Source organism: Dendrobates tinctorius, unplaced genomic scaffold, assembly GCF_039654945.1.
Source record: "Dendrobates tinctorius isolate UK_male_01 unplaced genomic scaffold, ASM3965494v1 ptg000231l, whole genome shotgun sequence".
Taxonomy (NCBI): domain Eukaryota; kingdom Metazoa; phylum Chordata; class Amphibia; order Anura; family Dendrobatidae; genus Dendrobates; species Dendrobates tinctorius.
This window is the reverse complement of record NW_027361898.1, coordinates 28447672-28475618: the sequence shown is the minus strand read 5'-3', so window position 1 is coordinate 28475618 and position 27947 is coordinate 28447672. Positions and strand designations below refer to the sequence as shown.

General features: G+C 41.6%; 1 protein-coding gene across 2 annotated transcripts in view; it reads right to left on the bottom strand.

The window, feature by feature from the left end:
• The window catches only part of LOC141059973 (actin-binding protein WASF3-like), a 161054-nt gene that overhangs the window by 82520 nt on the left and 50587 nt on the right, over positions 1-27947 (bottom strand). For both annotated transcript variants that reach the window (XM_073556214.1, XM_073556215.1), the window contains exon 2: positions 6696-6870. In XM_073556214.1, coding sequence (XP_073412315.1) covers positions 6696-6828 — 133 coding nt within the window. In that variant the 5' untranslated portion in view covers positions 6829-6870. The remainder of the gene's footprint in view (positions 1-6695; positions 6871-27947) is intronic.

Genomic DNA, 27947 nt, shown 5'->3' with positions numbered 1-27947 from the left:
TGTCAATCACCGTCATGGTAGCAGGCATCGCCCGATGGGACTTGTAGTCCCATCGGACGATGCCTGCACAGACCCCCGCAGCCTGCACAGACGCCCAGGCAGTCAGTACAGACCACCGACAGGCCGGCACAGCCCCCCGGCAGGGCGATACAGACCCCCAGCAGTCCGCACAGACCCCCGGGCAGTCGGCACAGACCCCCGGCAGGCCAGCACAGACCCCCGGCAGGCCGGCACAGACCCCCGGAAGGTCCGTACACACCCCCGAGAGGCTGTACAAGGACAGAAAAGGGTTTTTCTTATTCCGATACCGGAAGTCCCATAGACTTGAATGGGACTTCCGGTATCGGAATTGGCGATACCCAATACTTTTTTCGTATCGGGCCGATACCATCCGATCCAATATTTTAGGGTATCGGATGGTATCGCTCAACACTACTTGTCATTCATCCACTAAGCGCTCCTTATCACGCATAGATTACATATTTGGATCCAGCGGTCTAGTAATGTGGGTGGATAATATAGAACATGGCAGAAGGGGGATTTCTGATCATAGTCCGGTCATTCTTAAACTTAAATACGGACCGCTAAATAACAGGATGGTATGGAAATTGAACCTTTTCTGGTTGAAGTTGGTGGAATCGCCCGATAGAACGATCAATCAGTTGCATTGTTTCATCTCGTCCCACCCTGAACCCCGGAATATTAATTTTTTTTTAGATGCCCTTAAGGCATATTTGAGGGGTTGCTTATCTTCTACGATATCTTATCAAGCGGGTGACATCAAGGGAGGATGATGAGATGGAACAGCGATTGAGGGATTCAGAGGCCGCATACATATCTGATCAGATTAATGGCAATAGGGCGGAGTGGTTGGCTGCTCAAAGGTTATATACCCAACACATAGACACCAAGTCCAAGCGTAAATTATTTTTTGCCTGTCAATCTTATTGCGAGCTGGGGAACCAGGCAAGTAAATTCTTGGCCTATTTGGTACGTCAACATAATACTACTAACACAATATTACAGATTCGTAGCTTAGATGGTACTTTGGTATCTTCAACTGAGCTGATTTCATGATTATTATAGATCATTGTACAACTCTAAAAGTGACGTTGATGGTCAGGGGTGTTTAGAATACGTGTCAGATATAACATTTCCCAAACTAAGCCCTTCCCAGCGAGCCTTTATGGATGCTGAATTTACTTTGGAGGAGATAAAGAACGCCATAACGGACATGGCCTCTGGGAAAGCCCCTGGACCAGATGTGTTTCCCATCGAATTATATAGGAAATACCGGGAGATATTAGCGCCACTTTTGTTGATGGTGTTCGGGGGGATTTGGGAGGGGAGACCTATGCCGGAGTCCTTCTACGAGGCTAATATAATAGTGCTTAAAAAGGAGGGGAAGGACCCATTAGACAGTGGATCTTATCGCCCCATACCATTAGTGAATGTGGACTATAAGATTTTTACGAAGATCGTGGCCACCAGATTGAACTCAATTATACTGGAACTCATACATCCTGACCAAACCGGTTTTATGCCTGGTAAGAGCACTTCCATTAATATTAGACGAGTCCAGTCAGTGGTCCAATATAGCTCTCTGGTACCAGACAATAAATGGGCATTGGCATTGCTGGATGCGGCCAAGGCTTTTGACTCCCTTGAGTGGCCATTCCTATGTGCATGTTTACAGAAATATGGATTTGGCAACAGGTTTCTAAAATGGGTTAATGTACTATATATGAAACCTAAAGCCCGTGTCATTGTAAATAGTTCAATATCTGAGTCCTTTTCACTACATAGGGGAACCCGTCAGGGGTGTCCCCTTTCCCCGACCCTTTTTGCTCTTGCAATCAAGTCATTGGCAATTTGCATAAGATCTTCCACTAATATTGAGGGTATAGAAATAGCGGGTAGGGTAGACACCATAGGCTTATATGCTGATGATATGGTGATATTTATGGATAGAGAGGAGGAAACACTAACACGGGTGATTGCCATTATAAATAAAGTCAATAAATATTCCGGCTTGTATATAAAATGGGAGAAATCTATTCTGATGCCCCTCTCCCATGCCCCGATGCCACGACTTGAGACTCTCTCCTCATTGCCTATTGTACCAAGTTTTAAATATCTGAGTGTCCATATATCTCAAGGCAGCATGCTGGATTTGCGGCTTAACAAACACCCATTGCTGGAAATGGTTAAAGTTAAATTTACAATTTCTAGTAAACTCCCGCTATCTATAGCCGGACGTATTAAATTAATCAAAATGATATTGCACCCTAAGCTCAGGTACTCTCTTCAACATAGTGCTGTGGTGGTACCCCGGTCCTTCTTTGCGAATTTGAACTCCAAAATTACATCCTTTATATGGGGGAAAATTAGGCCCAAACTCACTCTATCCACCCTGCAAAGACCTAAAAAGGGGGGTGGGGCAGCATTACCAGATTTTTTTCTATATTATCTGGCTGGACAGGACAGAGCTATAAGCAAGTGGATGCCTGATAATCACCTCCCTAACTCTGAACATCACCTGCTCCATGCCGCAGGAGCTAACTGCCCACTGGGCTTTCTGGAATTGGAAAAAATATATGTCCCCCGTTTGCTGCCCCTACTTCATCTAACGCAATCATTGTGGAGACAGATTAAGAGGGCGATTGGATTTGGAGACATTGTAGCTGAAATGCCCTTGTGGAATAATGGTTATCTTCCGGTACTACTTGAACAGCCGTCTGCCGAATTCTGGACTCAGCATAATGTCTCCTCGATAGGTGATTTGCATGATCATGGAACCTTGTTGTCTTTTGAACAATTGCAGGTTAAGTGCGACGTCCCGAGATCCCAATTCTTCCATTATTTGCAGTTGAGGTCGGCCTTTCAGTCGCACATGAGAGGTGTGGGGGTAAACAAAGCTTTATCGTCTATACCCTTAATAGGAATCCTTAAATCGCAAGGTCCCCAAGGTCTCATCTCCTCTTTGTATACATATATGCTGTCAGTAGGGGCGGAATCCGCCATAAACTCGGTTAAAGGGAAATGGGAAAGGCTCATCCCCGATATACAGGGAGAGGAGTGGGAAGAAATTCTGGTGTCTCCAATTGGGGTGTCTCCGTCTATTAATAACAGAATGATACAGCTATATATTATAAACCAATCATATCTGACTCCGACTCGAATTTTCAAGATGGGCTGATTCCAGTCATGAGAATGCTTAAGATGTCTTTCTTTAGATGCAGACTTTATTCACATGATCTGGCAATGTCCTATTATTATACAATATTGGAAGGAGGTGACGTCGTTATTAACTTCCCTGGTACAAGCTCCTGTTCCCCTTGAGCCGCTGGTTTGTTTGTTTGAGGTATGGGATGAAGAGTCATGGGGTCACTATGGTGGGATCTTTTTGCGGGAGATGCTATTTATGGCACGCAAGGTACTGGCACTGCAGTTGATGGCTCATGTCCCTCCCTTAGGATCTGGATTGATTTGGTGAATTCGATTATTCCATATGAGCGTACAGTGTATCGAAATAGAGGGTGCCCAGGTAAATTTAAGAAGATCTGGGAGAGGTGGAATTCCTCTCATCTTACTTTGTAGAGTGGATACATCGCATAATAAATAGTTGATTGTGTAGAACCAGGTTGCGAAACAGTAGTTTTTGTAGTTATAGTTTTGGTTTAGAAAAGTTAAATAGGTTTTATTACTTGTGCAATAATATAAAGGCTTGTATAATTTACTTGATATTACATTTTACCCCGTATGTACACCGGTACGCACATTTTGCTTTGCATCTAATACTGTGAGAAATATATGTACTCTATACAGTGCTTATCACCATATACAAGTATGTATGTTGTATATTCTGTTTATGGTTTAATATATATAAATAAATAAAAAATAATGAATAATGGCTCTCACTGTGGTTCACTGAAGTCCCAAAGCTTTAGAAAAGGCTTTATATCCTTTTCCAGACTGATAGATCTCAATTACTTTGTTTCTCATTTGTGGCATGATATCTAGCTTTTGAGGAGCTTTTGGTCTACTTCACTTTGTCAGGCAGGTCATTTCTTGAATGAGAACAGGTGTGGCAGTAATCAGGCCTGAGTGTGGGAATTTGAACACACCTTCCTAACCAAAGATGTGACAAACCACAGTTAAGGCTGTGACCTATGACCCGGTCAGGATCGCTGGTGCATCGCTAAATGGTCGCTAGTGAGCTGCCACACAGGCAGATCTCACAGCGACGTAGCGACGCAGCAGCGGTCGTTACTTACCTTTCAGATGCGGCGATCCTGATGTCCTCCCGCCCGCATCCACGCGTCGCTCGTCGGCACCACAGGAAGCCCAGCAGGAAGCGCCCGACGAGAAATGGAGCTGCACGATCTCATGCGATCAGCGACAGACAGCGGGGGAGCCGGTCGGAGGTAAGTATCACACATAGCGATATCGCTAGCAATATCGCTGCTGCGTCACAAAATAGGTGCTGCTTTAGCGATATTGCTAGCGATATCGCTATGTGTAAAGCCCCCTTTAATTTATGTGTTAAGTTGGGGAGTGGGGCAATCACTTTTCACTCAGGTTCCAATAGGTTTATATTTCCTTTTCCCTTAAGAATAAAAGCCTTAATTTAAAAACTGCATTTTGTGTTTACTTGTGTTATCTTTGTCTAATATTCAGATTTGATGATCTGAAACATTTAAGTGTGATGAACATGTTAAGAATCGGAAATCAGGAAGGGGGCAAGCAGTGGTGTGAAATATCATAACTGTACAGGGTGGGCCATGTATATGGATACACCTAAATAAAACGGGAATGGTTGGTGATATCAACTTCCTGTTTGTGGCACATTAGTATATGGGAGGGGGAAACTTTTCAAGATGGGGGTGACCATGGCAGCCATTTTGAAGTCAGCCATTTTGGATCCAACTTAATTTTTTTCAATGGGAAGAGGGTCGTGTGACACATAAAGCTTATTGAGAATTTCACAAGAAAAACAGTGGTGTGCTTGGTTTTAACGTAACTTTATTCTTTCATGAGTTATTTGCAAGTTTATGACCACTTATAAAATGTGTTCAAAATGCTGTCCATTGTGTTGGATTGTCAATGCAACCCTCTTCTCCCACAGCTTCCACAGAAGTCTAAGCAGCAAATCTTAGGGTTTTTCTTTTTTTTTTTTACCATTGAGTTTTCTTATCTGCTTACTCTTCTTCAGAACATGATATTTTTTCCCATGTACTCCCTCCATTCAATCATGAACTGATTTTTCTGCCTATTTAAAATAAATCAGTCACCAGATTTCACAACGTTAACTGCATATATTATAACATAAACCTCTTAGACTTGACAAAACTGTTTTACTTTGAAAACCTATGTTTGAATGGGCGCATGATCCTTTATTAGCTTTTTGCAGCTAGAAGTGGACTCTCAAAGTTATTATTTTAATGGTAAGCGGTAAAACTTTCAAAAAAGGATTATACAACCATTCTGGGTAAAAGTAAGTTATCAGGTCTCAGGATCATCCTTAATATTATATGCATAGTGAAATCTAGTAGCATCCGTTTTTCCAACATGACATCTATTTCACTTAAAAATGAATCATTAATTTTACTGCAATATGCAGCTAAAAGTGAAAAATAAAATGAGGAGCATGTCAGTTCCAAACTCAAATTACAATAAAATTTGTAGAAATCTTGACATATGGTCAAAAAATATAGTGAAAGTGAGTACACAGTATGGTGGCAGAATAGGGAAAGGAGAATGACATGAAACTGGACAGGTGTCTGCCTGTCGTCACTTAGTAGCAAAGCTGTGGTTGCGCCAGACTCAGTATGAAGGCATCTGTTGGACCTCAATCTGTTGGACCTTAATTTTGGGATTTCAAAAGGGATTCTCTATTCTTATTTCCCTACCTTAAAGGGAACCTAAAAGCTGATACTTGCTGCCTGATCAAGAAGCAACATGTATTAACCATGGCTGTATGATTTCAGCCATATATGTTTAACTCTGAAATGTTGCGACTTTTAGAGAAACACATAGTTTAAAAGCCACTGAGGACTGAGCAGCATGGGTGAAGACTTCTCCATGCCAGCTGCTCTGGAATGACAGGTCTCTGTTTACAAGCACTCACAGGGAGAGACTTGTCAGTCATTGGCAGGTGGCGGAGAGAAGCCACCAGGGACCCGCCTGTCTGACTAATCTTCCATGAGGCTCAATCCCTGGTGGCAAAATAACTGCAGCGTTTCAGAGTTAACCATACCTGGTAGAATTCATTCAGCCATGATCTGATACGTGCATGCTGTGGATTTTGCAGCATGTATCAGCTGTCAGGTTGTCTATAAGAAAAGGCCAGGAAAAGCCATGTTGTGTAATATTACCATGCACATATTAACAGCCAGAGATGGAAGCATATTTGATATCCAGATAAGCAGGAGACTTATCTCCTCAGTTTCACGGCAAGTAGATAAATTATCCTGGTCTTATGGTGTTGGATATTCGGTCTGATAGAGGATTTGCAGGATGCGTATTTGTAATCTGGCAAGAGCTTATGCCTTATGAGCCCCATTATCCTGCAGATTACAGTATGGCGAGTAATCGAGTCAATGTATAAAGACTGGCTTCTAGTGATGTTTCAAACACATAATACCTATACAGAATCCTCAGATTTCCATCCTCAATAACAGATTTGCACTTACTTAGGCTACCCAGCTGTTTGATGATGGCAGCCAGGGTACTGTTTGTGACACACTCCAGCTCGCTGGTGACTCCATCCGGCACCGTCCCACGGCATAAATGCCGCGGTTCAATATTTCTCTTAACCAATGGCATTTTCTTCTTTTGGATTCAGCTGTATAGGACATCAAAAGGCAACTGAAAAGGCAACAGAAGACACGTGATATTTCCACCACCTGAAATAGCACATATACAAATTGTTAACAATATTAATTCACTAATAAATGTAAAAAAATATATTTAGTGTCTTACAAAGGTAATACTCCTAAATTAAAATGCGAGTTCATATACAATGTCCTGAAGAAGCAGTTCCCAGTGTCTTAGTGGAGAGAGGGAATGGGAATGATAGAAATCTACAGAGCATGTAAGCCCTCATCACACTGCAGAAAATCAGCCCAAATCCCACTTATTTAGGACACAGGTCCCTACCGATGTGATGACTGACATGATATTCATTTCAAGAAGAGTAAAGTCCATGCTTCAAAGACAGATACGCTGTGCGTAAAAACATGACTTCTAGCAAGCCATGGCCGCTGTGACGGGCAATCCAATATGAGGTTTAGGAGTTGCAGTTGGAGCCTGGCCATGGAGCCTTAGGGGAGTCCATAAGGTCCCCTTGGACCATGTAAGAAGACCAGAACTGTTAAAAGGATTCAATCACCATGTTTTTGCTACCTCATCTGAGAGCAGCATGATGTAGTGGCAGCAACCCTGATTCCAGTGATGTGTCACTTAGTTTATTGGGTGCAGTAGTTGTGATAAAAATCACAGTTTTCTCTGCTGCAGATCTAGCAGTTCTCTGAATGCTGAGCCCTGTATAACCCCACCCACACCACTGATTGGAAGCTTCCTGTGTGTGCTAATCAGAGGTGTGGATGGGGTTATACAGAGTAGGTTGACTTGGTGCCACGATGCAGCGTCCTCTATCGATAATCTCCTGCTGATAAAACAATGATTTTTTTAAATAACAACCCACAGCCTAATAAGTGACACATCTCTGGAATCAGGGTCTCTGCCCTACTTCATGCTGCACTCAGATTACATATAAAAAACTTGCTGAGAATCTCTCTTTAAAAACCTGCAGCAGTTGGGAACTTTAATGGCGATTTTGCTCTAGGGCCCAGATGTTTGAAGGTTTGCCACCAATAGCTGTAGAATCATTGTTATAGATATGATGGATTTGGTGATATCAAGAATTGCAGGGTGCGTTTGCCTGATAAGAGGAATATCTGTGCTACTAGAACATCGGGGATGACCAGAGTTTTTTGAGAGACTATTACTGCTGTCATGATTTAGCCGTAATTTAATTTAGTTCAGGAAATTGATATTTGTTCAGCAACAGCATACAGATTATTTAGGCCAGGCAGTAACATAGAATGTATTATTCATCATAGTATCACAGCGGAGCTGTCACTATATTATGCTGTCCTATTTAGAGTCTTCACTTCCATTAGGTTTGACTGCAGGAAAAAAGCTGTTTGTGCCATGAGGCTAATAGCGCCTAACAGTGAATACAGTGAGTTGTATGTATGTATATTGATAGTCATCGTGTATTTTTATGCCACTACCGTCAGTCCAGTTTGCTTGTCTGTTTTCATTGCAATTAAATGTAGCTAACCATAGGAAGTGCAGACTTTGCAGTTACACCTGAGCCCTGGGAGCTGTAACTGATGTGTCATGATAAGTTTACCGATATGGTATTGGAGCATCAGGCTCGATATAAACAGTACATGAAGCCAAGCAAGACAGCGCCATACACTGGATAGTAGCCGCCCTCCAATGGGGCAAGTTATCTCCTAAGGCCGGGATCACACATGCGAGGAATATGGCTGAGTCTTGCATACTAATACCCGGCACTGCCGCCGGCACTCAGAAGCGGAGCGTGCGGCTACATGTATTTCTATGCGGCCGCACGCTCCGATCTGAGTGCCGGGTATTAACATGCTGTATTCCTCGCATGTGTGATCTCGGCCTAATGAAGTGAGTAGGAGCTGATCTGCAGTCCCAGGATGGGCGATTACACAGGGTGTGGAAATGTGATGCTCCGCTCTATTCACTGATTCTGGATGTCCAACGACACTGGTCTGCTATTGATAAGCTATCCTAAGGGAATGTAATCAATTAATCAATGTATTAACAGGGTTCTTTGAACTGAAATGTAATTTCTGCAGATATTATAGCTTACTGCAGATTGCTGAATTGTGACGGGGTGAAATGAGCATACTGTCATGATTCCCTTTTAGTTCCAGCACGACTTTGTGTTCATGTGACCAGAAGTATGATATTTCCATACTTGTGGTCGCATGTCAACTAGCTTTTAATCCACGTATCTATGTTCTATTGAGAGAAGCGAATAAGAAACTAATCAGCCTGTGACTGCAAGTATGCAAATCATGTACTTGTAGTCACGTGACAGCCCGCTCACGCTGGAAATAAAGGGGGATCCTGCCAGTGTGCACGTTTCACATTGTCAAAATTCAGCAATTTGCAGTCACATAGAAGGATTGCAGAAGTCTATCCTGAGCCTGGAAAACCCCTAGAAGTTTGTATGCCCATCCTGTTTTCTTGGATATTTGCTCTGCTTCTTTTTCTGTATGTCTGTCTGGTTTCTGTGGTTCATGCAGCACACATAGGTTTCCGATATATGTCCAGTGCACATTTCTTAAGCAGCCAGGTCAGAAGAGTCCAAAGTTGAATGACCCACCCCGGCCACCTCTATCTTTCCACATTGCATCAATGGGTATCTAATAGATTACTAAACCCTCCTAATAAGTCAACAAAAGAGCCTCTATAATCACAGTTCATTACAGGTGTCCAGATGATCAGCACTAATCCAGTGTCTCAATAACTCACGCAGACTGTGAATTGCAGATGTATGTAACATAAAGAGATTCTAAAATGGTATATTTTTAAGCCAGCTAGGACACATAACATAATAACCATTTCAGACTTTTACATTTTCATTGGCCAATCCACCATAGTACATAGACAGAAAAAGTTTTTTGAACTTTTCTATCATTGCGCCCTATTGCCATCTACATATTATAAGTAATAAGCTCAGTGTCCACTAGATGGAGCTGCTGCAACATAAATCAGTTTAGTTACCCAGACATCTGGTGTGTACATTTCTTATAATTACTGCAACATTGACACATTTGTGTTTTACTGTTTCCTTGTCATGTACTGAATAATGAATATCCTTATTCATAATCATATAATTTATCCACACGGACCAAACAGTGACTACTGCTCCCTCTAAATATCCGGGACGCAATGTCCTTTTCTCCCGTGGTTTACGGCCCTCGATATCCTCTTCTGCAGCCCTCGAGCGTGTTTTTTACATTTTGAGCATGGGCACGCAGTATCCGCTTCTGAATGCTGTGGTACATGTAATGAAGGATTACGTCCTGACGCTAACCTGTGCCAGCATCAGGAGGCACATTATGGGCAGAGTCAGCACGCTTTGCGCTCCAATCCCACCGGTAATGACGACAGCAGCGGCAGCCCCAGTATCTCCTGTGATGAATAGATGAGCAGCTTCTAAAATGCCATTAGAAAGCAGCAAATAGGTATTTGTAACTGCTTCTGGTGCCTCTAGAGTCCCGCAAACCTCATGGTGTAGGATCCTCCAGATTCTTGCAGCTGTGCATAATCCTATTATTCAGCCACTCCTACATTATACTCTTTTGGGGGCCGCATTGTACTCTATGAGGGGGGCTGCATTGTACTTTATGAGGGTGTTGCATTATACTCTGAGGGGGGCTGCATTATACTCTGTTGTGGATTATGGGTTGCATTATACTATATGGGGCTGCATTATACTCTACCAAGGACCACGGGCAGTGCATTATACTATGTGTACTATATGGGACCTGCATTATACTATATGGAGGACTATGGGGAATGCATTACACTATATGAAGGACTATGGGGTGCATAGTACAATGTGGAGGACATTGGGATGCATTATACTATATGGAGGGCTATGGGATGCTTTATACTGTATGGAGGACTACGGGGAGTGGATTATACTATGGGGAGTGTAATATACTATATGGAGGACTATGGGGAGTGTATTAAAATATATGGAGGGATATGGGGGACATTATACTATATGGAGGACTATGGGGCACATTATACTATATGGAGGAAAATGGGGAGCATTATACTATGTGAAGGACTATGGGGTGTGCATTACACTATGTGGAGGACTATGGGGTGTATTATACTAAACAAGCAAGGATTATTAATGCCAGGACAGAAACCATTGTTCTCATCAGCAAATTGACCGGTGAAAATTGCAGATATGCTGCTGATTGCATGAAACTTTTGCTCAGGGCAATACTTTGTCTAAAGCCGGCTCTGTGTATACCCCAGCTTCTCCTCTGCTGTATACATGACCCCAGCCTCTCCTGTTTGTATATATGCCCCAGCCTCTCCTGTGATGTATACATGCCTCAAGCCTCTCCTGTGATGTATACATGCCCCCAGCCTCTCCTGTGATGTATATATGCCCCCAGCCTCTTCTATGATGTATAAATGCCCCCAGCCTTTTGTGTGATGTATAGATGCCCAAGCCTCTCCTGTGATGTATACATGCCCCCAGCACCTCCTGTGATGTATATATGCCCCCAGCATCTCCTGTACTGTATATATGCACCCAGCCTGTCCTGTGAGGTACATATGCCCCAGCCTCTCCTGTAATGTATAGATGCCCCAGCCTCTCCTGTAATGTATAGATGCCCCAGCCTCTCCTGTAATGTATAGATACCCCATCCTCTCCAGTGATAAAAATATATGCCCCAGCCTCTCCTGTGATGTATATATGCCCCCGGTCTCTCCTGTGATGTACAGATGCCCCAGCCTCTCATGTGATGTATACAGTACATGTCCCAGCCTCTCCTGTGATGTATACATGCCCCCAGCCTCTCCTGTGATGTATATATGCCCCCAGCCTCTTCTATGATGTATAAATGCCCCCAGCCTTTTGTGTGATATATAGATGCCCAAGCCTCTCCTGTGATGTATACATGCCCCCAGCCCCTCCTGTGATGTATATATGCCCCCAGCATCTCCTGTACTGTATATATGCACCCAGCCTGTCCTGTGAGGTACATATGCCCCAGCCTCTCCTGTAATGTATAGATGCCCCAGCCTCTCCTGTAATGTATAGATACCCCATCCTCTCCAGTGATAAAAATATATGCCCCAGCCTCTCCTGTGATGTATATATGCCCCCGGTCTCTTCTGTGATGTACAGATGCCCCAGCCTCTCATGTGATGTATACAGTACATGTCCCAGCCTCTCCTGTGATGTATATATGCCCCCAGCATCTCCTGTGATGTACATATGACCCAGCCACTCCTGTGATGCACATATGCCCCTGCGCCTCCTATGTGATATATATATATATATATGCTCCCCAGTGTTTCCTATGTGATGTATATACTGCAGACCTCCCGCTGCTTCAGTTCTATAAATGTAACTTATGCAGCAATGAATTTTGCACTGTGAGAAGACCTGTAGTATGATCTACATCTGTGTTCAGAACAACTTACTGATGCGAGTTCATTACAAAAATTATCACTACAAAGAGTCGACTGCACTCCAGACCGACGCAAACCTGGACAATCAGTTGTGAATAGCAACATCATCCATATCAGCTAGCAATAAAAAAAATGGTTCCAGGCATTTAATTAATTGTTTGACCAAATATAGCACGATGCATTTCAAGTTGATAATTTAGTACGGCCTACGACTGATGTTCTAAATATCCAAACATAGCATAAAAGCCGTCCCACCATCGACAAGGTGACTCTGTGATTGGGGCGATCATACACTGTCTAGTATTAATAACCTTATCATGTGTCAAAGTTGACGTCTGTGTGAATAAGGGCAGACAAGGACCGGATCCCAGCCAGTGGACACCAGTCAGGGGAAGCCTTTAAATACAATTTCCAGCTCAGGAGAGGGAGGCCACACCCCAGGTTGCACAGAATGCAAAAATACAAAGAAAAAACACAAAAATTGAGCTTGGTTTGAGTTGGTACACATGCAGCATATAAATGCATGTTCACATGGCCATAAAGCATACAAAACCTACAAAAGACAAAATGAAAAAAAACATGCTATAATTAAATAAGTAAAAAGCAAAAGTGCATTTAAATCATACAGAGTTCTTAGTAATACTGTATTTGATCAAACACAGCATAAAAGCCGTCCCACCATCGACAAGGTGACTGTGGTCGGGGCCATCCTACACTATGCTGCATGTGTACCAACACAAACCAAGCTCAATTTTTGTGTTTTTTCTTTGTATTTTTGCATTCTGTGCAACCTGTGGTGTGGCCTCCCTCTCCTGAGCTGGAAATTGTTTTTAAAGGATTCCCCTGACTGGTGTCCACTGGTTGGGACCCGGTCCTTTTCTGCCCTTATTCACACAGACGTCAACTTTGACACATGATAAATTTATACAAATCATGGGCGTGGGAATAAAGCCTTAAATTGGCTGTCCAAAAGTAACAGTGAATTTCTTACTACATGGCTAACTGTTTAATTTGATAAGCTAACTACTGTTTTAATGTACTTCAATTAAAAATTCAATCAAAAGTTTCCTCCTGTTCCTTTGCTACTCTAACTTTCCGTGTGATTTTTTTTTACTTTTACTTCTAATGGCGACTTAATTGATTCTCCCAGCATGCACTAGGTATTTTCAAAACTATTGTCATCAGGGATCTGGAGCTGCTGCTACTCCCACTGCTTCCTTTTCTGTCCTGAAAAAAGTGTTATTAGGGGTAACTCTGCTGTCACTTCCCACAGCTTTCCAAGGGGCAACGTTTCTCCTTGTGTAGACTGACATGTCAAGCCTGACATTCCAAGATGAGGAGACTTTTTAAGCCTTGCAAATGCTGCAGTAGAGGTGATGGAGAAGTGACCGCAGCTTCCATCACATCAGCACACTTTTCCTGTCCTTGCCAGCCTGCATCTTCAGTCTCTATTGCTTCTGTCCATGCCACCTTGTTTACTGAAAAGAGATGTCATCAGGGGATGGTGATAGATGCAGGGTGAGTGACAGCAGTGCAAATCCCTGTTGATGATTCATTTCAGAGTGTTTTTTTTTTTTAAACTTTCAGAATACTTTTCAAACCCCACATAAAAAAAACTATACAAGTTTAGCATTGATATAATTATATTTACCAGAAAAATCATGTTAAGTTATTTTTAACCTGACAATGAATGCTATAAAGCAATGTCAAAAATGTTTTATTTCTTTATTTTACAACACTTGGGAATTTTTTTTCCAATTTTTCATTACATTGTAGGGTAATATAAGAGAAAGCTGGAAAAAAGTAAGACCTCATAGCACCATGCTGATAAAGAAAACGAGAAAGTTATAGCTCTTTCAAGAAGGGGAGGAAAAAAGAAGACAAAATATAAAAAAATAACTGATGTGAGAAAGGGTTAAACCTTATGGTGCTAAATAGTCCAGGATTTGGAAGTAGGCAACCAGAAAGATTTGGTAATGGTGACAGGGCAGACACAATGATTATGCACAGAGGTAAAGAATTTCGGTAGGGTCATTGGTGGTCTGATGTACCTGATTAACAAGCCTGAGCCAACCCTTGATCGCTCGCTGATACATATCTAGCACTTCACCTGTCATTTTATTTCTGCCCAGTGAACAATGGTGGATATTTAGAATGCCAGCAGACCTCAATTAACGCTGGGAGATAGTGTGGCATATTTCAGCCATAAAATCCCAATATCTTAAGAGAGATGAAAGCAAACTGACAATTGTAATAAGTGGTGTATTATGATGACTGACAGCGCATGCTGAGAGCCGAAGCCATAGAGCTGGAGATCCGGTCACCTCTCTGCCCGCTGCAGTCTGCACAACAAGGATCAGCAATGGTGTGAATATCCATGTCTCCCGTCCTATCCGCGTGATGTTATTATTAGGATAGGAGCAGATGGGCCCCATGTCTGTCCGTGCATACCGTCCGCTGTGTGGCATAAACCCCGATTAATCAATGTAAGCTGTGTACTCTACAAGAGTAAGAGAAAACCCAACTGTTCAGCTTGGGATCCTGGGAAATATCGTGCACTTTGCTGGAAAGAAAGTATGACACCTGATTTTATAGCAGGTATCAGACCGTGCTGCTAAAAAAGCAAAAATATGATTTTGGAAACAGATGACTTGTACTCCTTCTCACTGTGCCATCTGTGTAGGGTAGTGGTGTCCACCCAGCAAATCGTGGGCCACATGCAGCCCGCACATGGTGACTGCCAGGCTCAGCCACCCACAGCAATGCGTCTAATAATGTGTTCTCCAGCCAAGGGATTTACGCAGACCGCAGCAGAGAGAGCAGGAGGATGGCCAGCTGTAAGCATGCAAGGGTTAACGCTGCTATTTCTTCTTCTTTATAGAGTTATTTCCTATGGATTATATAGCCCCAACATATTCTGTAGCGCTGTACCGAGATTGCCACTGTTCACTTCCGTCTCTGTCCCTTATTGCGTTCACAATGTCATTTTCCTAACTTTTTTTTTTTCCTCTTCTGAGGCACCGGCTGGAGCTTCATCTCATACCCTAATTCACGTATGGCTGGCGCTCCTAACTGACTGTCTTCTACTTTTCTTGGATTTTCCGATCTTAGATATCTTATGCTCCATGGTATAGACTAAATTATGCTTTATTTTGCATTTTTCTGTTTGCGGGGTCAATTTTATATGAAGCAAACACAACGAAAATATACAAGCGGTATACTATCAGCATTTTATTAATTATTCAGCTTTTTTTAAACATTTTTAACTAAATATATGACTGCTGGGACTCCCGCCGATCATCAGAAAAGCGCTCCAAAAGTCTATTGTGAATGGATTGCTAGAGTGCCCCGTTCTCTTTTTATGGATCTGATAAAGATATAAAAACTAAATAGAGCTGTGGTCACACATTCACATATATTTGGGACTCCCGTTCTTCTGATCACTGGGGGTCCCAGTGGTGAGACCCTCAGCACTCCATTTATTAAAGGTTTTACCAGGAATATTTATTTAAACTGCTCTGGAAGAAAGAAAGCTTCATGTCACCGGTTATTATAGGCAGATTTTGCCATTGTCATGGCTATTTTTCCGTAAATCACTTTTGACCAGTATGCACTATAGTTCTCTGAGATATTACAGATAGGACGGCAACAAAAGAAAAGAAAACTCATGTTTGTAGAATCCCTCAATGAAAATGTATTTATATCTTGGGCAATCAATCATAGTTTTATCTCAAGCACAGGAAAGGATCAATAGCTATTCATAGAAGATCCGCGTAACTCTTACAGACAATGAATGAATACAAACTTAGGATGGCAGTCTGATGTATCAATCTGTGAAAATGAGATATATTCCAGCAATCTGTCACATTAAGGCTGGTGCTACATGGCGACATTTGTTGCGCAGCTAAAGTTTGCCTTGTGCAACTGCTACATCACAATGCAATAAAGGGGTGAAAATAAGTTATAACTTATTGATCAGTGGGGCTCTGACTACTGACACACACATATGACACACCAATCAGGAGAACAGGAAACAATTATCCCCCTTGCTATATTCCCTATGGTACTACCAGGAAAACAGTTGAGAACAGCACTTGGCAGATCCATACGGAATGAATGGAGCGCAGGTCAGGCACATGCACTGCCACTCCATTCTATCAAGATAAAAGTGCGGTTAGATCCTCACCGATCTATATGTTATCACCTATCCTGTGGATATGGGATACATTTTTTTCACTGGAGAATCCCTTTAAGCAAAGGAAATTGCCTTGGTTCTGGTCTAGTATTCTTATACAGTATATACTTTGCATTCAGTTTTTACATTCAATTATTTGCCATTCTTAAACAGAGTATCTGGGTCTTTATTAAAAAAAAAAATGTGCCTAAGCACTAACAGTCAGGTCATTGAAACTTACTTGCCTGTTGTTCCCGGCACCGTTCTTCACCGACACAAAATGGTCACAGTCCACTGCTGCCGAGGATTCAGAAGCCTCTGCTGACATGTTTCCAGAGCAGAGGCTTCTTTTCCGCTCCGCACTGTCGACGGTGCATGACTGATGACATCATTCTGATTGACAGCTGGATTCCAACTGCCTAAGTGAGGCAGCTGGCTGTCAATCAGAATGATGCCGGAAGAGTCGCCCTGTCGCCTCAGCAGAGCCAGCTGAATCCCCGGCAGGAGCGGTCTATGACCGCTCTGTGGCACCCCTGAGGGTTCAGTCACCACAGAGGTACTGCACCTCCTCCTGAGGTGTGGTACCCCACTATCCAGGTAAGGTGGAGACATCTGACCACACTCCAACACTTACATCCCACACGCACACCATTAGTGTAGCAGAGCAACCTTGGTGGCTCCCTGCTTGGAACACGAAGAGTACTGGAAGGTTGGTGGAGTTTAGACTGCACAAGAGAGTGGGAGAATATTAGGAAAGGTTAGTCTGTGAGAGGAGATCCCCTGAGAGGGATGGAGTGAAGGAAGTGCTGCAGCAGACTCCTGTGACATGGAGCTGCTGGCACAGGAAAGAGCCATAGAAAGCCTGATTGTTCAGAAGGAAGATAGTTTAGTACAGAATGTAAGGAGAAGAAGAGAACTAAGGACTGGAGTCAGAGCAGAGCCCTTCTTCAAGTTTGGAGCGCATGGCCAGGGTCCGGTCCCCGAGGTTGTATGGATACTGATGTTCCTGCAGCAGAAACCGGAGGAATAGAAGTAGTCACCACTTTATTCCCATCTAAGACTTGGGGGCACAACAGCAACGTCGGTGAGCCTGGACATGATAGCAAGGAGTCCCCGAAGCAGGCTACAGCTGTCTGCCGTACAAGTACAGTTCTAAGTAACATCAAGAAGGAGGAACTTGAGTTTAATACGCAACTACAAGTACTTCAGATTAGGCGCTAGTGTGGAGACGTTCAGAGAAGGCACATGTTGGAGGAGTGCTGGAAAGGTGTACTTTACCTTGCCTGGGAGTTGGCTGAGCCCCTGACCGGGAGGACACGGCACCGAAGCGGGCATCTGTGTGCACCAGACTGTGCGTAAAGCCTTGGAACTACATGCCCTTGTGTCCTCCACTTATTCTTGCCCCTTACACCCGGCTCTGCTACATCTACTTCTTTACACCATCTCCCCACTTGCCAACCTCATCTACTCTGCCCTGGGACTACAGCTCCACCTGTGGGGAGCTTCAACATCATTGCTGCACCACACCATCTGTCCCAGAGAAGCAACCCTGCAGTGCTGGTCAAACTGACCAGAAACCACATATGGCGTCACGAATCAGCTCAACAACTTTATCCCCATCACTCTACCCCTTTTACATTGACCGCCTGAGGCCACAGACCGGGTCCCTGCCACTGTGACAACTCCCATTGAAGTCAACGGGCCTGGCACCGAGTACCCCACGGCCTCCGGGGGTGAGTCAGCTCTGTGTCAGGGAAGAACGGCGCCGGGCACAAAAGTCAGGTAAGCTGCAATTATCTGCCTGTTAGTGCTTAGATACATTTTTTTGTTTGTCCATAAAGTCCCGGATACCGCCTTTAAGTCTGGAAAGGAAGGGAGACAAGACATGAAGATTTTCAATGTTAAAAATAAAGAAAAGCGAAAGAAATGAACTGGAGTATAAGTTGGTTTACATGCCATTTGTTTTATCCAATATGATTTACGGCTAAGTTTTAACTCATTTCCTTTGGTGTTGGAGAACATCCTTGGACAATTGGGAACTTTTTGACCTGGAAGTCTGACCAGTACATACTCAGTGCACCACTCCCAAACCACAGTCTGTCCACCCTGAAAGTCTCCTTGGATTCTTATCTCTAACACTGGAGTTGTGAGCAAAATTGACACTTTAACTACTTTTTGATAATGAAACATGCTTATAATTGAGTAAAATGCTCTGATTCAAAGTAAATAAAATCAGACGCACTATGCAAATAGAAACCAAGGCCCAACTGAAATGTCAGTAAAATTCCATGAATGAAGGGAAGTCTGGCATCTCCATTTTTTTCCTTCCTTATGTTGTTAGCATAAGTCTTAAGCGTCTGCTCCAGGTACTAGAACGGGTATTGGATTTGTAATAAAGTCAAGGTACTCAAGCGTGGAACTGCCTGTCGCACATTTGTTGCTTCTGTTACAGAGTGAAACATATTTAATGGATTTTCAAATCTAATCTCCAGAAAACCTGTTCTGAGAACAACATTTCATAGAACGCCCCCCAATTACAAAGAACAGATTGGTTGAGTATGATGTATTAAATTAATTTCCGTGTCAGTATTCTGTCCTAATTAAAACCTTTTTGAAAATGTGATATTCAACGTGATAGCAAAAATAGTAGATAGAAGAAATTGGTGCCTGTTAACACTGCTGAATTAGCGAACAGCAATAATACCTTGTAACAAGAGCTCCGACATCTAGCCTGAAAGCTACAAGATACATGTGTAGCATAGATTCTTATATAGAACCAGTTGTATGGAGAGCAATATGAACACGTGAACCTTAGTGGGAAAGGTGACACCAAAAATAGAGCTCCTCATGAATGTCCATGGTTTAATAAGCAGGCAATTAAATCAGAGAATTGGAGTAAATTGCTCAATGCAGCAGACTGTTAAAGACCATTCTTTTATATACTGCAACAAATCCAAATGACTGGGTTTCCTTGGTGACCAAAATTCTAAAGCTGAAAAGTCCTAAATTTCTTATTATATGGGATTTGCAAAAAAAAATTGCCAGACAGATTTGTTATAGTTCTGTAACTGTAGCACCACCTTGGAATGTGACTTTTTTTTTGTAAAAAAAAAAAGTAATGATTAGCACTATCCCTATATATTAGATTCATGTTATTGGATCAGACCGTTGTGACTTGTGAGGCAGCAGCTCATCCCTCTGTCCATATGACAGTGAGCATACATGCATGCATGCTTACCTTGTCCAAGCATGCATGTTTATGGAAGTGTGCAGGAAGAGAGCTGTCCACTAAACCCTTGCTCAGCCCGAACATGGCATCATATTCTTGGATGCACGTATGGTTCAGATCTCCATACTTGACACTACAAGTAAATAATTTTCATACATACGGTGATTTATCCCTACACGATGAATTGGGGGTCTCATTCATCATAATTGTATAAATCAATCAATGAGTTTTACACTTTTTGTAACCAAAATGTACAAACTGCACTGATGAGCACTAAGATAGTAGATATTATGTCCCCACTTTATCTAAAATTATCAAAAAAATAGGGCTCATATACACAAATACTATTAGGTTTCATCAATGACCAAATAATTTAGGAATAGTAGAAAAAATGTGCCAATGATACCTGCCTCTTAATTGATGAACATTAAAGTGCCTACAAGAATAAATAGGCCATTCATTTATACAAACTTCTGCCTTATCGTAGGAGAGTTCAAACCAGTTGGGCTTTCTCTTCAGTTCCTATGGGGCATTTTTGGTTCTCGGAACAAAGCTAAAGCATTATAGACATTTGATGGGAATAGGTAACCTTTAAGGAATATATTAAAATGATGGCACTCTACAATCTGTCTCTACCTATGCTGATACTACTGCTCAAAGTCTAAAACAGCTGACAAATTCCAAGTTGACTTCATTGCTAGTGAAGTATGTTTGCTATTCCTATACCAAAGGTTCATTTATGGCTGGAGGACCCATCAGAATATAGATTTAGTTTGCTTTCTCCTTTTTATCTTTGCACACATTATATAAATATCTGTGGCATTCGCCTGTTTTCATGCTTTCAAATTACTTCTTGTCATAGTGTGAAAATACAGTACATGTATAATGTATATGCTCTTGACGTTTTATGACACTTGTTATACTGTGACTTGTACATAGTTTAACCTGTAAACTCCTTTAAGCCTCATGTTCTACACAATTCTAACTGTGGCAGAATTCATGTATCCCTTCACATTTCCATTGCCCTGTTTCATCAGGACATTATGCCAAATAGTTGACCTTTTTGGAACTGTGAAGCAGATTCAATGGCCAAGTCTGTTCTGATTCTTAACTAGCCCAGCTGACAGGATTGGTTCAGCCCAGGTAACCTGCCATGCTTCAAGCAAGGTTAGCCAGTGGGAATATGATGCCTTTGCTTCCTCGCAGTCTATAGTTGCATCCTGTGTTCTGCCGATCAACAAGCTCTTGGATGATGGCCACCCAAACCTTCTCTATGGAATGGGAAATGCAGTCAACCGGATTTTGTTTAAGAGTTAACATCCTGACCTAAGCAATCTAGGGCTAAATCCATTTTCACTCTGTTCTCTGAAGTCTATTTTTTTCAAATAGAAGCTTTGGGCAAGGAACAGCAAACCAAAAAGAATACAAGAGATAACTAAAAAAACACCATGTGCAAGCCGCCAAACTAGGCGTTACTTCTGATATTGGGAGAATATCAACTGTAACAAAGTAACGGCCAAGCATTTACAAGGTTAAGTTATTAAAAAGATTATTCATTTTATGCAATCTTTTTATTTTAGAAGGGTATGTTAAAAATAATGTCATCCTTGAACTGGCAACCTCAATGACCAGCTGTAATCTGCAGGTCAACTTGCCAAAAAAGCTTTCAATTTTACAGACCCTTCTCAAGGGAAATAAAGTTCCCATCTAAATCAGTGGTAAATCTGAGTAGTGTGTGGTGTCTTCCCAAGAGAGGCAAATGCTTTGTAGCATCTCTATATCTAATTGATAGCTGTTAGAGAAGGCAACACTATTCATAATAGTCTAATAGGGCATTAGAAATGGGTTTCCTAAATCAAGTGCAACATGATAGACACCAATGTGTTATGAATGAGTCACCGAGGAGGAAAAAACAAAAAGCAAGCTAAGCCCAGAAAACCGGAGAGGTTGGTAACTAGCGGATTGCAGACCCCTGATCCTATCCACAACTAGCAGTAGCCGTGGAGTGTGCCTACGGCGGTCCTAGACGCCTCGTCACGGCCGGAGAACTAAATAAGCCTAAAGAAAGGGAAAATCTAAACTGCCCCAGAGCAGACCCCAAAGCAATAGACAGCCCCCAACATGTATTGTCGGTGAAACAAGATGAAAACACAGACACAGGTAGAAAGATAGGCTGAGCAAACGATGGGGCCCTCGCTAACTAGAAAGGACAGGAAAGAAAAGCTGCTGTCTGCAATCATGCAAAAAACCCTCCCAAAAAGAATGTCCAACACGTCTGATAGAAAAAGTCCCTGAAGTCGCTAGACTTCAAATCACTATATCAGCACTCAGGTATATTCTGAAGACAGAGCAAAAGAGATCAACTGATCAGAGACAAAATGGGGATTCAGCCCAGTCCCAGCCAGGGCTGGCTGAACACAAAAACTAAGTAAACCAGACGAAAACTCATATGAACAATAGCAGAGAAAACTTAGCTTTAGGAAGGCAGGAACCAAACTGGAAACCAGAAGCCACAGTCAGGAAAAATCACCAGCAAGAAACTAGGGAGTCGGCTGCCTTAAATCCAATCAGAAACTCCTGATGTCCAATCGCAGTCCTCTTCCTCAGGTGGCCGGTCTCTGCCATTTAGATCAGCTTCATTACCTCCCTTCACCAACAGAGGGAGTCCAGATAGAGAACTCACTACTCCTCTGTCAGCACAGCCAGCTCCATAACCCTCATCAGAAGCCAGAGGCAAACCCGAAAATGAGCTCACAACACCAATGTATTATATTCAAATCCTTTTCTCTGGGAGTATTGTATTTTTGTATCTCTATCAAATAGATTGCTCCCTAATTGCAGTGGAGTGCCAAGTGACAGATGGTAGTAATAGTTTTTATTTATGGAACCCGTGACCTTAAAGGCATAACTGGGAGTTTGGATCTGATAGTTTCCTCTAGAAATAAAAACCCTAAGGGAAGCTTTGGAAAGCAAATCCTATCTGTGAATGCTCCCACGTGGATTTGGCATTTCAGATGAGATCCTGACATTTCAGGCTAAATGACTGTAAGTACCATGCACCACAGGAAGCTGTTCTTGCAGTTTGACACAAGGCTACATTATTTAGCATTAAAGCATTCAATCAACCGTCTGAAGGAAGACACCGAAATGTGTGTACCGTGCTGTTATCTATGAATATGGCTGCCAAGAAATGCTAAGAGTATCCTGGATCAGTATCATGTATCGAGGAGCTGCAGCTCAGGCTACACATTCAAGAAGCACCGAAAACAGCACATGAAAGATTTTCTAGTCTTCAGTGACGTTCCTGATAATTGTTCTAAATTACCAGTTTTCTGCATTCCACTATCATTAAGAACAGCACAAGTAAGAGAAATCGCTACCCAGGGAAGGTATAGACTTGTGGAAAGAATTCTTTACCCGTATTTGCTCACACATGAGCGTATGTGGTTTTAATTACACCAGACATAAATCACATACCATACTTACTTTTCAATTCTGGAAAAAAATGAGAAAAACGTTTTGTAAATAATTATTATTACAGAGTGAATATATATTAGAATCAGTAAAAAGCAGCTATAAAATTCAATCAAGGCCAGTAAGTAAATACAAACGTCCTTAGATTTTGTATTATCGATCCTAATCCATAATTAAGTGACTTCTTAAGAAAGTGCAATAGATCAAATACCTAGTAAATGTCACCATTAATAGGTCAGTGGCTCGTTTCTATTGACAGAAATATACAGTAGAACTAAATAGTTCAAATAAAGCCACCTTGGCCCAGGACCGTGGACAGCACCACTATTCAGGTCCATAGCTTTAGACTTGATTGTCACATCTTCATTGATGATCTAGGCTTCCTGGATCAGTAAGGCACAAGGCTGTCGTCTGGATAGATCTCAGCTGGCAGATCTGCAGGGAATACCTCCACAGAGATGACAGATACAGAAATTTATGTGTGCAGTAGCTGTCAATCATTCCACCGAGATGCCAACTTCATTGACAAGCAGGAATGCAATCAGGCAAATAACTTCATGTAAGAGCTGTCTATGTTCTCATTTGGTTGAGTAGTCATAAACGGGGGACTAAGCCTCAACCCATGGAGAAACAAAACAATGCAAAGGATATGCAGCTACCATGGCAACCTCGGGGGCTCAAGAACTCCGTTAAGTTTCCATCCTCTCTTAACCATTCATTGTTTAAAATCAAAACAGCTTTTCCTTTGAACTGTACATTTTACTAGGGCTAGTGGGCAGTCATGTTACCGCAGAATGCATACATGTGGTCATGGAACCACCATGGGGAAGACAGGAGAATAGTGACAGTGCACTTATTGCACACTGTCACAATGCAGCAGGCGGCGGTCACAGAGTAACTGCAGACCTTGCTTCTTAGACCAGACAACTCTTTTAGGTATCTCTAAAAACCTGTCAATAATGTCTATGTATAACATACTCTCAAGAAAGAGAAATTGGTCCATGGAATATTCTGCAGGGTGCAGATGAGACTGTCCTGCCCATTCTCTGCGAATATAATCTAAAGAACCTGATTTGACATTTGAGGAGAAGTCCCAGTGATAGAGTTTTTTCAATTTTTTTTGTGCTATAGACATGGAGGAAGAACTAGTTCTAACTAAAGGAATGATTCTAATTAAAGAGACCACCTCAGTATGGAGAAAAAACAAAGGTAGGTATTCAAAAAGGGCCAAAATCAATAATGTAGAATGTATATATCAATGCTTTATTTAAAAATGAGTCACACATAAAAACAACACAAAACAAGGACAAGTTCAAAGATTTTGAGAAATAGCTCAGGAAGGGGAAGGGTATGCCCTCAAAGATATAGTTATTAGTCCTTCAAATTAATATGTCAATTCAATAATATACCATTAATCAACCATATATATTGATAACTATATACTTATATTTGTACAATGACCTTGTATTTAATGAATAGTTTATGTTTGTCAGAAATTAAATTTATATAAGCATAAAAGAGCCCAAACGGTTAACTAATCCAAAATACTAATAAAAAATATATATATTATTAAGAGCCTTTTCAGAAATGAATACACCAATGATTATCCACATACATTTGCATCACCAGTGGATATAATTATGATAATTGTGTAGTAACATGATATTTAATAATTACTGGTGTGCATGATAGTAATAAATATAAGAATAGATGAGCAATCTATCTAAGGTGAAAATGCAATTGATGAATTCACAAGGCTTTAAAAATAGAATACATGGTTCAACAGATAAACAATTAATCCAAAGTGCAAGTGCCATTGATAAATTTACGACAAAACAAATATATTCATGGTATAGTAAGGTATCAGAAGATGGTCCAAAAATAGATGACAAGTTGTATGAGGACCTACCACAACCGCCTCACACAACTCCAATGCCGTATCACTCCTGCTTCGTCAGGGAGTATTTTGGATTATTTTTAGACCATCTTCTGATATCTTATTATACCACGTACATGTAGTTTTTCTCATGAATTTATCACTGGCACTGGCAATGGTATTTTGCTGAAATGACACATTTATTTGAAGGACTAATAACTATATCTTTTTTAAGGACTTATCCCTCCTCTTTCCCGAGCTATTTTTATAAATGTTTTAAGTTGTCCTTGCTTTGTGTTGTTTTACGTGTGATTAATTTTCAAATAAAGTGTTGATATGTACTTTCTACATCATTGATTTGGTCCCTTTTTAAATACTTATGTTTGGTTTTTGCTTTGATTTTTGATATTCAGGAGTTTCCACCAATTTACTGTTGGTATTGCCTTCTTTTTAAAGGATTTATACCTCAGTATGGAGTCTGAATACTTGTAGACAGACTTTCCTACAGCTAACTGATTGCTGGGGGGAAACTTTGTTATCTGCATATTGTCAAGAGACCCATCTACCAATTATGAAATCTGCAAGGATAAAAAAATGGTTTTGACCCCTTCATGACCGGGCTAGTTTCCGTTTTTTTGCTTTTAACTACCCTTTTTCCAAGAGCCAAATATTTTTCTATTTTTCTATCCACACAGCCATACGAGAAGTACTTTTGAATGGCACCATTCATTTTATCATGTGATGCTTTGGAAAGTAGGAAAACTCAAGTGCGTAAAAACTGCAAAAAAAAGTGAAATTCAACAACCGTTATTTGATTTTTTATTTACCATGTTCACTATACAGTAAAAATGACCGGGCAATATGATTCTCCAGGTCAGTACGAATACACAAATACCAAACAAGTATAGTGGTGAAAAAAATTCAGACGTTTGTAAGAAAAAAATGTGTCTGTGTTGCCATTTTCCAAAACTCATAATGTTTTAAATTTTTGAAATATGAGGCTTTGAGAGGGCTAATTTTTTGCGCCCTGAGCTGACGCTTTTACTGAAACCATTTTGGGGTAAATATGATGTTTTGATCACCTCCTGTTGCATTTTATTACAAAAATGTAATTCTGTTGTTTCGATTTTTGTTTTGTTATGCCGTTTACCAATCGTATTACCTTATTTTGCGGACGATAAGACGCCCTTTTTTCTCCCCCAAAAATTGGGGAGAAAAATTAATATCAACAGCTAACATAGAAAAAAATAAAAAAAACACATACCATGCAAGCCATATCCTATGCATGCCATATCAATGTGCAATTTTTTCTACTAGGCAGACAACCCCTCCATAGTCTGGTAGGTGTGGGTTGGCTGCTTTCATCAGTAGTTTGCACCTGTGTTGCCCCTTGCCTTTATTAGTGGAGGCCTGCTGCGTCCTGCTAGATGTACATTTGTCATCAGACAGGGTTTTGGGAAGGCCAAATTTCATATGTGCTTTTTTTATTTTTGTTGTTAGCTGTTTTGATATTAGTGTTAGGACCCACAAATATGACGAGCAGTGACGTGGCTTGTGGGCTTATCTATTTTGGCCAAAATATCAACCAATACCTCATTTAATGTATTTATCATATACATTAATTTTTTGCACTTTTTATCATATCAGACTTTGCAGGATGCAGCCAGGCCTCTTTCTGTTGGCTTGGTTTCTTGGCGTCTGTCCCTGTGTGTTGCATATTATAGTGCTGGTGCAGCTCGCCTGATAATACTATGGGCGTCATTAATAGGCTGCAAGCCAGACACTTGTATCACACTTACCTGTGTGATTGGCGTCCTATGCAAGCCATATCAATGTGCAATTTTTTTCTACTAGGCAGCCAACCCCTCCATAGTCTGGTAGGTGTGGGGTGGCTGTTTTTATCAGTAGTTTGCACCTGTGCTGCCCCTTGCCTTTATTAGTGGAGGCCTGCTGCATCCTGCTATATGTGCATTTGTCATCAGACAGGGATTTTGGAAGGCCAAATTTCATGGTATGTGTTTTTTTATTTTTTTCTATGTTATCTGGGGTGAATATTATTAGTCCAGATGTACTTGGATGGTGGCTGTGGGAGGGCAGAAGCAGCGGAGGAGCAGCTTCACAGGGGACATTAGTACAAAACTGGGGGACATTACCCCCATAACAGTGTTAGCAGCAGATCCCCCCCCATAACAGTCATGATCACATTTTTTGCTTCAAATGTTTTTTCTATTTTCCTCCTCTAAAACCTAGGTGCGTCTTATGGTCCGCAAAATCTTATAGTAGGCAAAATATGGTAATTTATTTTATAATTTGATAGATTGGACTTTTATGAATGCAGCGATACCAACTGTGTTTATTTTTTAATCGTTTTATTTTTCATGGGGCAAAATGGGTGTGATTTGAACTTTTGTGGGGGTTTTTTTTCAAATTTTGAAAAACTTTTTAAAATATTTTTTACTTTAGTTGTGAGTCCCTTTAGGGGACATGAAGCAGCGATCATTCGATCACTTAGGATTGCTATGTATAGAGAAGATCTTGGTCTCCAGTGAACGCCAGCTTTCACTGGGGAATTGTCATGGCAAGAGCGGAGGTCTTCAGCAGACCCCCCGGCGGTCATGGTAACCAATCAGCTCTCTGCAATCAAAACACAGGAGATGGGAGTGTGGAATGATGCCCCCCGCCAGTACGTATTAAATACTACTGTCAGAGATTGACAGTGGTACTTAACATATTAACAGCTGCGGGTGGAGCTCCGCTCCAACCCTGGCTGTTAGAGGCAGATGATGGTTGCATAATTCAGCCATCATCTGCCAGAAAAGATGGGCGCTAGGCCTGCGAGACCACATCAATGGCAGGGACACAACATTTGATGTAACTGTATGTCATATGTCAAGGAGGGGGTTAAAGAATTGTGA